General features: G+C 41.1%; 1 protein-coding gene across 6 annotated transcripts in view; it reads right to left on the bottom strand.

The window, feature by feature from the left end:
* Positions 1–533: 533 nt before the first annotated feature.
* The window catches only part of LOC119905420 (cyclin-dependent kinase 17-like), a 40,217-nt gene continuing 29,438 nt past the window's right edge, over positions 534–11,312 (bottom strand). For 2 of the 6 annotated variants that reach the window (XM_038722452.1, XM_038722456.1), the window contains 12 exons: positions 11,038–11,094; positions 10,810–10,924; positions 10,477–10,571; positions 10,319–10,381; positions 10,016–10,139; positions 9,381–9,501; positions 8,513–8,610; positions 7,816–7,921; positions 7,423–7,465; positions 7,213–7,303; positions 7,052–7,129; positions 534–3,455 (listed from right to left, as the gene is read on the bottom strand). In XM_038722452.1, coding sequence (XP_038578380.1) covers positions 3,418–3,455; positions 7,052–7,129; positions 7,213–7,303; positions 7,423–7,465; positions 7,816–7,921; positions 8,513–8,610; positions 9,381–9,501; positions 10,016–10,139; positions 10,319–10,381; positions 10,477–10,571; positions 10,810–10,924; positions 11,038–11,094 — 1,029 coding nt within the window. In that variant the 3' untranslated portion in view covers positions 534–3,417. Of the gene's footprint in view, positions 3,456–3,510; positions 5,645–7,051; positions 7,130–7,212; positions 7,304–7,422; positions 7,466–7,815; positions 7,922–8,512; positions 8,611–9,380; positions 9,502–10,015; positions 10,140–10,318; positions 10,382–10,476; positions 10,572–10,809; positions 10,925–11,037; positions 11,095–11,312 lie in introns of those variants that run through there. The other 4 variants (XM_038722451.1, XM_038722454.1, XM_038722453.1 and 1 more) reach the window with 3 other exon arrangements.

The following is an 11,312-nucleotide window of genomic DNA, read 5'->3' as shown; positions in this document are numbered from 1 at the left end:
GGGTCGCGGGGGGGGGGGGGCTGGAGCCAATCCCAGCGGACATCGGGCGCAAGGCAGGGTACACCCTGGACAGGTCGCCAGTATATTGATGCCATTTAAACTGTAATTCCCTACACAGGGTTTGCTACAATTAATGATACACATTATTGAATGATGACACGTTTATTCTGTTTATGGATATCATTTAAAACCTCTCTATGGTGCGACGAGATAACTCGGCGCTATATAAATAAACTTGACTTGAACATAGTATCAGGACAGGGATCTTCCTTTCTTTAGGTCTTTTAGACAGTGGCTGGATCACTTGGTACAGTGTAAATGATAAGAAAGACATGCACAAACACACATATGTGTAACATAAGTAAATATTTGTTCTGTGTTCATCCCAAAGCTGAGATGAAGAAATTTAAACATGCAGCAAACCGCCAAAGCCCTGTAATGTTGAACAATGGGCATGTAAATTTAGTTGATGTTGTCAACTATCACACTAGACAGCGATATATTTCAAAGGATTTATGACAAGAAAAAAAAAGTAATTACATAATATTTATTTTTTGTATTAGGTGTACACATCCCCTTTGCTTTTAAAGGTCTGTGCTCAAACATGGTCCACACCCCCTTGCACACAAGCAGACCGTTGCCACCCATTTATGACCTTTATGGCTTTCATTGATAAGAAATGAAAATAATCAGTGTGTTAAACTCCTTTGCAACAACTCACTCCAGCCTTTTGGATCCAGCATGTTACACAGCAAGAAAAAAAAAAAAACCTGTCTTCTGTTTAGTCTCACAGTTTCATCATTCACAGTCATTTCTCCCTCTCTAAATAAACACAAATGCAATCATAATCATCATCATATGACCTTGGCTTTTTATTGATTACAGAAATATTGCTATGACTTTCATTAAAGGAAAGAAACAGGAAGAGGAAAAAAAAGCCAGAGTGTGAATAGCTGTATCAAACCTGTACACGTTTGTATATACAGATCGAGGGATCGTCTATGTACATGCTACATACTGTCACACTCTGGGTAAATAAGTAGTACTTTTTGACAGGCACAGACGTGGGATCACTTCATCCCTTTCTGAATCCATTTCAGAAAAGGATGACCCGAGGTCAGTGCCTGAGGAACAGGAAACTCCAATCTCACGCCCACAGGCCCCTCTCATACAGATACAGTACATGTTGATGTGTCAACTGATTGGTGTGTGAAACAGTTGTGTGCTTGAACACCTGGTGCTCGGAGGGTTGACTTTGGTCCTGTTGTTTCTGGTAGCCTGTTGCACTAACAGCAGGAAACAGCGGCGCGTCTGAGAGCTTCAAGTCCTGCTAAACGTTAGTGCCCTGTTATACAGGCTACGGAACAGTTATAACCGTACTATACAGCTTGAAGTTGAGTCAGATTTGTCATACAAACTATCTGGTCCCAAAGCTAGCAGCACGTCACATTGTTGCTGAATACTGTATTGTCTTCATATTGTTTATGGTACAGTCACCAGAGGATCCATTACAGGTTAATGTGGTGTAAAAATCATGTAATAAGGTCATGTCCCATGCAAGATTCAAACCAAGTGGGGGTATTTCTTTTTCCAGCAGCAGCTATTTCACATACCAACTGAAAACAGTGGTGTTTAATACACAAACATGTTTAAAGAGATAACAACTAAAGACATGGTTAAGGTGGTCACTTAAACAGCAATATCATGGTCAAATTAACAGAGAATGAATGAAACATACGGCCGACAGGCTGATGCTGAGAAATGATTCTTCTTCTTCTCACACAGTTTGCACCAGCTTTGCAAAGAGTTTCAGGCCACGTTCGACGTACTCTGCTTTACTGGGGAGACATACGAGACCAGCTGTACCTCACAGCATCCACAAAACGACACTAGCAATAAGTCCTGAGCTCAAGGAATGTGCAACACGTCCCCAGCCAGTCGCCCACACTGCTCCGGTGGGAACACAGTAAAGACTGAGAACAGCATCCTGGAATTATCATTGCTACTGACAAGTACAAAGAATGATAATATATACAGATTGGGGAGGGGAGAGTAAAAATAAAATGCATGTGGAGTCGGGCAGGAGAGGTTTTGGGGTCGTGGTCTAAAGGAGGTAAAAAAATCTGGTGCAAAGAGAACATTTCAACATCGATAACTGTGCGCGAAAACAACAAATAAAGACAACTTCTGAGTCAAGGCAAAAGAGGAAGGGGGTGTCTTAGAATAAGCAGGTGAGGATTTGTACACTTCCTTTACCTCTCTGTCCTTACAGGTCGTCCTTCTTGTGTACTCAGACAGGAGCATTTTGCAGTGTTGTGTTCTTTACAGCATGTGACAAATGCAATTATTGTGTACAACTGGTTTGAGTGGGGTTTCTTTTTACTTTTAAATTGTAGTGTTGTGAAGTGTCCAATTCCACCGGTGAAGGTAAATACAGTACATCTGTCCTACGGTTAGTGAGTTGCTGTTTCTCGTTTTTTTTGGTTTTGTTACTTTTATTCTTCTTCATTCTAATATCTAGCATGTACTTCACATCCTACTCTGCTTGACTGACTGATGAGGTAACGTAAATGACAGCCACCCTGACCTCTACTGGACAATAAGGTGCTAAAGTTTATCTCTGTAAACGCCACTGATCTACACACTCTAACTTTCAAGTGAGCCATCAGTATTTGTATGTGTGTGTATTTAAGAGAGATACAGAAAGCCAGAAAAGTAGAGGAAGAGAGGAAGAGAGAGAAAGAGAGAGAGACAGATCATGTAGTAAAGGGCCACAAGGTTAGGCGAGGGTTTTAGGGTTGAGGTGCAATATTCAGAATTTGGATTCAGGCAGAGGCGTGTTATGAAAAAGCAGAGTTCTACAGCTCAGTCTCTTTATGTACAACAATAGTCCGACCAAGTCAAAGAGAAAGTGACAGGTGTCCTCTCTTGCTTTGCCTTTGAATCGTATCCACTCTCCACTCCTTCTTCCTCAGCTTACCGAGCTGTCCGGTTCAAAAACCAGCCCATGTCCTAACGCTGCCCTCTTCTGGACAGCAGCCGTAGTAGCAGCAAGGAGAGTCTCTCTCTTTTTTTTTTAAACTCTCCCAGTTTTCTTCCAGCATCATGTACTTCTCTCGTTTGAATTTTCTTTTGTCTTTAGGGTTGAGTTGAGTCTTTTTTTTAGTTAAGTATGAATTCTTCAGCCTTAGTTCTGTGTGGCTTTGTTTCCATGTGTCTGTGTGTGTGTGTGTGTGTGTGTGTGTGCAGCATGTGCGTTTTCTTCTTCAGTGTGTGTGTGTGTGTGTGTGTGTGTGTATTTATGTGGCAGGGTGTGTGTTGCTCCTTCAGTGTGTGTGTGGCAGGGTCAGTGAATGTATGTCTGACAGGACAGCTCCACGTGTCACTGTCCTCCTCACCTCAGCGCCCCCGCCAGCACTAAAACAACACACTCTGCCTCCTGCTCTTCCCCTGGGCTGAGAGAGAGAGAGAGAGAGAGAGAGAGAGAGAGAGAGAGAGAGAGAGAGAGAGAGAGAGAGAGAGAGAGAGAGAGAGAGAGAGAGAGAGAGAGAGAGAGAGAGAGAGATGTGCTCAAAAGGTTTGGATTTTATTTAGACACACAAACACACACCTGTGACACCACAAATGTCACTCCATGCCAGCAAAACAAAGCATACGTTATATGGCCAAAAGCCCTGGACAAATAGAAAGCTGCAACTAACTATTATTTTCATTATCAGGTAATGTACAGACTACTAGTTTAAAATATGAATCATTCGGTCTACGTCTGACCAACAGTCCAAAACCTCATAACCTTTAATTTTTTATAATACAATTTAAGGAAAAGCCGAAAATCCTCACTTCTGTAGATCAGCTCTAGACACAAACATTACACACATACATGATTATTGAACATCTCGTTCCAAAAGCATGTGCAATAATAAGCGGCTATAACAGCCTTCACCATTCTTGGAAGGCTTTCTACAAGATTTTGGAAACAGGTTGCAGGGATTTGCTACTATTTAGCCACATGAGAACAGGCACTGCTGCTGGGTAATAAGATCTGGCCCACAGTGGGAGTTCCAGTTCATCCAAAAAAGCGTTTGATGGGGTTGAGGTTATGGCCCATATTTATCAAACTGCTGAAAATTGGAATTGGATTTTTGGTGAAAGATAAAAGTTCACTTTTACTCCTACTCACAAACTTAAAAATAAACTCTTTTTATCAGATTTCTTTTGACTTAATTCGAGAGAGAGAGAAAGGTCTCTAACGTTGGCTTAGAGAACTGCAGTGCAGAAAGGGGAGCACACAACTTCTGAGGCATGTTTTGGAATAATTGTACAAAATATCATTGGTCATGATGAATAAATAATATGTAAGCAAAACGTTTATTTAATTTTATTAACATCATTCTTTCATTTGATGTTATGGGTGCAAATAGCAGGTGTAACGCTGGCAATGACTTTGTCTGTAATGCGCATTCATCTTCCTTAGCTGCACTTGTCACTGTGGTACTAATTTCCCCTTATTACATATTTTCCCTAATGTAACTTCTCTATTTAGTTGTCACCTAATTAATGTGTCTTATTCTACTAAATTGAGCATTAGAACATAATAAGTGTAATTCTTAAGAGTTTTGATAAATAATTGGCCCAGGGTTATGTGCAGGCTAGATGAGTAGTTCCACACCAAACTATTATGGAACCGGGTATGTGCACCCCAAACTTCACCCAAACTGAACACTATTGTCTAAATGTACACAAAAAAAGACAGATACTCTTGGCCATATAGTGTAGCAGTGGTGTTATCAGTGCCTAGACTTCTGCACAATTGGGTCATACAGAACATGTTTCTGAAGCAAAATCATACTTACCAGAAACTGTAACACACCGCAGTAAAACAAACCCATATCCATGCTGATAGGAGATTTAAAACACACAACCAACCAAACACACATTACACCAAACCCTCACTTACAGACTCAACAAAAAGGCTACATCTCTCGCTGCAGAAACCTAAACAGGACTGCAAAATGAAAAGAATCAAATGACTTGATCCCAGTTCTCTGGTCACATTCTTTTCCTTTATGAATATATTGTTTCCCCTTGCATCCCTGAAATAAACACTGGGACTGGCTCACTCTGAGAAAAAGAGGACTAGGTAAGTGAAAGCTGAGATGACGCATGTGGGTGCAGGGCTTGAAATGTGAGGGATGGCTGGCAGGAGCAAGAACACTGAGAGGAAGAAGACAAAATAGAGACAAAAAAAAAAAAAACAATAGAAAGACTGAAAGGGTGTGAGTTTAAACAGGTAAAAAATAATGTGTTGTTCTGTGTTCAGGGAATGCACAGAGGGAAGTGAAATGTACCAGCATTTAGCCCAGTTCAGCAACAAGGAGAGCCATACAGCCACACATAAAGTGGGATTGTAACAAAGAGACAGTGTAAATGGACAGAAGAAAAGAGGCCAGGTGACAGTCGAACAGTAAAAAAGAGAAGGAGGACTGAACAGAAAACAGACAGAATGAAAGAGACCGTATTTACCAGAACGGTAGGGCCACTCAGCCAGTGGAAGTGGAGGAGAGATTATGACTCTGAACCCTGGGATTGGCTGCTTCTCTCTGGAAGTACTGCGAGGGCGCGGAGCCTAGCTTATGGGCCATCGCTTTTTAGGGTCGGGGGAGAAGCGGGAAGGTTGGGAAATATTGAGGTTTTACGGAGGAGTTGGAGCAGGGCACACAAGGGAGACAGAAAGGATTAGGGAAAAGATGCAACATTGCAAAAGAAGTGAGCATGGGTACCAAGAAAGAGAAGGGACAGTTTATCAGAACATGACAGAGAGGCAGCGGAAGCAAAAAGTGTCACGCATAGACTGAGACTGTGACAGAGACAGGAACACTGAAGTAAATTGAAGCAGATATCTAAGGCACATCAGGTATGCACAGTTAATGCACAGTGGTTCAGACAAATGAGTGCACGGGCAAAGTGCGCAAAAGTATTAAAGTCCTGTGACGTGTCCGAGTGTCATTTAATTCACTGACTGGTTCCAGGATGTAAAGAGAATGCCTACCCTGCCTTTAAGTCAGTTTTAACCATTTGTGGAACCTTTTGTTGCCTAGCGCAATGTTCATGATACTGTATATGTCCAACTATCATGGATTGTTGGCAGGATAGACTTATTTCCTCATGACAGACTTGCACTTACTGTTTGGCTTTTAATACTATTACCTATTATGAGCTAAACGCTAGCATGGCAACATACTCACAATAGCAATGCTAACATACTGATTTTTAGCAGATATAATGTTCACCATAGTAGTGTAGCTGTGTGCATGCTAACATTCACTAATTAGCACTAAACACACAAAGTATGGTTGAGGATGTGTAGGCCAGTTGTTTTGCAGGTATTTGCTTATGAACCAAAGATTGGACAAAAATTGACTAAATGATGGCGCTATATGAACATTTAAGGGATCACCAAGGTCATTACAGTTCATCCTGAAGGGGACATATTTGTACCAAATTTCATGGCAATCCATCCTGTAGTTGTCAAGACATTTCACTGAAAAACACAAATGAAAATCTCATGGTATTGCTTGACGAAAAGTAAGGCGCTGTCATTAAAGTAATTAGGATTTGTCATCTGTGAACCATGAATGTCTGTATCTCATCTGTACAAAATGTCATTGCTATCCATCAAATACTTTTGAGTGGTGGACGGACCAACAGACCGACAGAGCCACGGTGCTAGCGTGGCAAAGAAAAGCATCTTCTGTCAGTGTCTGATTTGGGTATTCAACAATATTTGGACTTTAAGTGCAATGCAGTAGCTGTTCTAAATCCTGGGAGTTGGGGATCTGTATGTAGTGAAAGCACATACCTGGAGATAGACTTTAAAACTATGTGTGACCACACAGTGACATGAGAGACGACATAAAGCAAACAGACGGAGAGTAAAAGAGAGAGAAGAGGAAGAGGACAGGGAGCAAGACCTATTCTCTATCATGTTTCCACAGAGAATTCCTCGTTTTCTGCCTTTTCTCCTCTTATTTTTCTATCTTGAAGGACTTACTTGACTCTGGGTAGACTGAGGATCTCTTCCCTGGGTCTTTCTGGAGCTGAATGCCTTTTACAGAGAAGATGGATGCAGCTGAAAAACAACCGAGAGAGTTGGTGAGACAGGGTTTGTACATTACACATGCATGTTCAACACGTCAGACTGTATGCACTCACTGTCAGCCAGTGTTTGAACCTGCTCCCCAAAGCTTCTGAAATACGAATATCTGAGAGCATCCTCAGCTGATACCCGTTTCTTAGCCTCAAACTAGAGACACACAGAGACAAAGAGGGGATATAAAGACAGGATTGTTATTTGTTAATCCAATGCATTTGGTGTACATATATTAGAAGTTTTCATCATTATGAGTGAGCAATGTTTGTCACCTGTAGAAGCATTGAGAGCAATTCATGACCATCGCTGTCTATCCTGTGTCACAGAAAGAGGTGAAGTGAGAGAAAGGAAGGGAAAGTGACAGAAAGAGAGAACTGAGTGCCAGGGTGGTCGAATATAAGACATTTAGAGCAATTTAGTGTTCCTGCCATTTCAACAGAGGCTATTCCCGAACCAATTTAAATTTAAGCTAAGGGGAATCAAAGTGCATTAGGAAGGGATTTCTTAATGGTCAGTATGAACAGAAGGAGCGATTACGTGTTTTTACCTGTTTCAACGTTAATATATGACCGCTGTCCACAGACATCAAAAATTGTCAACCTATCCTTTAATCTAAACACACACACGCAGCCATTGCTGAGTACACATACACCCATATTACACACCTGGGTGCGTGGTTGACGAGGGGCTCCGCCTTGTATTGGGGGAAATTGTACGTCTTAAACTCTTCACTGGTGGTGATGCCAGGCCAGGTCTCTTCTGTAGGAGTACCTGATAAAGATAACGAGGGGTTAGTAAACATATGTGTACACACACACACACACACACACACACACACACACACACACACACACGAGAGTGTACAGAGCACCGTACGCTAAACCAACAGACATAGGAACAATTTCTTCCCACAAGCCATCACTCTGATGAACAGCTGACTCTGACTCACAGTGTCCGGAACAATTCCTGTGCAATGACCCAGTAACTCTGCCTCTATTCAGCCACCTGTTTACTGGCTACCACTTATCATTTATTCATCATTCTCTATTTTAGAGCTGTTCTTACTGTTCATATATTGTATATACTGTATACCAAATTCACCTATCTCATGTACATAACACTGCACATAATACTTATTTATTCCAGCATCCTTTGCACTCACCACATTGTGTACATGTATGCTTTTATGTGTATGTGCACCTGTATATCGCATCCACCTCCGACATGTACATAATAATAGCAATAATGATAATAATAATTTACTCCTGCATCCTTTGTACTCTGCTCATTGCACTATTGTCTCAATCTATCTGTTTTGTTCATAGTGTATATATTCCACTCATTCCACTGGTGGTGTCTCACCAAGAATGCGGAATATGAGGTGAAGCTCATCCTCCACAGTCGATCCAGGGAACAGAGGTCTGCCAGTGATCATTTCATAAAAGATGCAGCCCACACCCCTGGACAGAGAGACAGAAAGAGTAGAATAAGCAAACACAAATCAGTGCAATATACAGTGAAGGTAACACCCAAGTAGGATGTGACTTGTGACATTATACACTGTGCTGATAATGTTTTGTTACCCAGGATGTAACATTACAATGTTACTTGACCTAAAAGTGTCCTACAGAGCCATGTAGAGGTGTACTAGTTCAATAGATGGCAACAGTCACTATAGAGGGAATCTCTAAAAAACTATAGAAAACACACGAAAGCATGTTCTTTCACAAGTTCCATAATGTTTATATCATGAATTAAGCACAAAGCACTCAAGGGCTGAACAAAATAGTGTAATGTTACTCCTTCAATGACACTCAAAATAACACCAACTACCCATAACTATGAATTCTGTCTTTAATCACTCTCGTACTGTAGAAGTTCCTATATCACACAACATACAATCAAATATAAGCAAAATAATGGAATCAAAGTCCAGAAAGAAACTGCAGAAATGTTTATTAACAATTAAATGTAGGACCCAATAGCATCCCCACATTTCCTCCCAAAACACAATTATAAGTATGAATAACAGCCTGTTGAGTTTCAAAACACTAACATTGACAACAGCAAAATAAACATTTGGGGGGAAGCTTTGAGAAATGACAGCACCACTTTAGATAAAGAGAAAAAAAGTAAGAAAAAAGCATAAAAGAAAGAGACAGACGACCGGGGATGCGTTACTTTTTTTTCTGAAACTGTGTGTATGTGCTGTAGATGTGCGTTTGCTCACCACATATCGATGGGAGTAGAGTACTCAGTGGAGCCTAGAAGCACATCTGGTGGTCGGTACCATAATGTCACTACTTCATTGGAGTAGGTCTTTGTAGGAACAGACTTAGCTCGTGCCAAACCTTAATTAAAACAGAGTAAATATTGCTTTGCTTATTTATTTATTTGTGTTGTAAGGCATCTCAGAACTCATCATACCAGAGTGAAACTCCATCAGTAAGAACACATTTTGCATTTTGACTCTTATACACTGTGTTATTACACTTACAACAGACAGTACATAGTTTAAAATGTGTTATGTCAGTGGCCTAATGTGATTCTGAATTTGTATTCCTGTTTTATCTGATGAACACAAAATTCATTTTTAATTTACAAGGAGGAATTCCGCAACACAAGAGTATGTACAACGTTATGTCATGTTTTGATTATTACCTAAGGAGGGCAGTGTTGGGTGGTTAGTCACAGTTCAAACTACATTATCCCATTGGGTCTAAGGCCTATGGCCTTTTGTGGCCGCTAGTGGGGCTTTCAGATTCCTGCTTCGGTTTTATAACAATTTTTTTCAGTTTAGTTCAGTATGAGGCACGTGTTAATGCTTTAAACATTTTGCAATTCAAATGATAGTTATTGATATACCAAAGTCTGCCAGTTTGAGCTCTCCTTTTTCATTGATGAGCAGGTTCTGGGGTTTGAGGTCTCTGTGGAGGACCTTCCTTCTGTGGCAGTACGCCAGACCTCGCAACAGCTGGAATAGGAATATCTAGAGGAGGGGAGGTTAGTATGATTTTATTTTACATATTTATTACATTAAACCACAATAAATAACCATGTGATTTTTTGTTAAAGCAAAAAAATAATCTGTGGCACAATTACAACACAGTGATCAAAGAACTCAGAAGCTGCCTCAGAATTCTCCTCGATACTGAACAGATGTATTACCTTGACATTGTGAACACTCATGATGCTCCCACAGTCATCCATGTACTGCTTCAGATCTTTTTCCTAATCGGTGACAAAAAAAAGATGCAACACAGATATTTAGATTAGTAGAAAACGTCCTCTTTAGACACACAAACATGCACAGCATAGACACTCACCAGGTACTCAAACACAAGAGTCAGGCACTTGTCAGTGTGGATAATGTCATGGAGAGTGACAATATTGGCGTGCTTCAAGTCTTTCAGTAGAGACACTAGAAGAGGGAGACACATCAGAGGCTGTCAGTCAAACACACACAACCCATGAGGAGAACAAAAACAGCTCTTCCTTCACTAACAGCTCAGGGACACACCAGGAAATATGTCTTAGCTGTATGTCCCAACAACGCTGTCAAAACCTTACACGCTTCTTGACAGCACTGTCCCGCGTTGACCTGTGAGTTGCATCCTTCCAAATGACATGATTTAAACTTGTCAACAGCAGTTCAGTACCTTCTCGGATAGCTGTGCAGGGCGCTCCCTCCTCATGCTCCAGTCGGATCTCTTTCAGAGCTACTAAGTTGTCTGTTAACTTGCTTCGGCCCTTAAACACTGTAGCATAGGTCCCCTGCGGAGATTTAAAAAAGCATGTGAATGCATTGTGAAATAAAGCAAACTGGGTATTTGAGGAGTGTGTATGTGCTCAGCGTCTCATTCGCTGATTTTCTTTACTGATCTCACCTCCCCTAGTTTGTCCAGCTTGATGTAGGTCTCAAGTTTCCCAAAGCCGATTTCAGACTAGAGAAGACAGGAAAAAGACAGTTGAGGAAGTTATGAGCGCTATCAATGTGCATTATCACTAAGCCAGCTTGCATTTATTTTGGCTACAGCCTGATTGTAGGCCACGCTAGGCCACTCCACCATGTTTGAGCTAATCTCTTGAATCAAATCCTCCAGGCCACGGCTGTTAGTTCAGATTTCAGTCCCATTGCTGTTGACATTTGGCCTACAACTGC

Source organism: Micropterus salmoides, unplaced genomic scaffold, assembly GCF_014851395.1.
Source record: "Micropterus salmoides isolate LMB-PRFRI ecotype aquatic unplaced genomic scaffold, ASM1485139v1 Ms_hic_scaffold_16, whole genome shotgun sequence".
Lineage (NCBI taxonomy): Eukaryota > Metazoa > Chordata > Actinopteri > Centrarchiformes > Centrarchidae > Micropterus > Micropterus salmoides.
The sequence above is the reverse complement of the archived record's forward strand: the minus strand, read 5'-3'. Positions and strand labels throughout refer to the sequence as shown.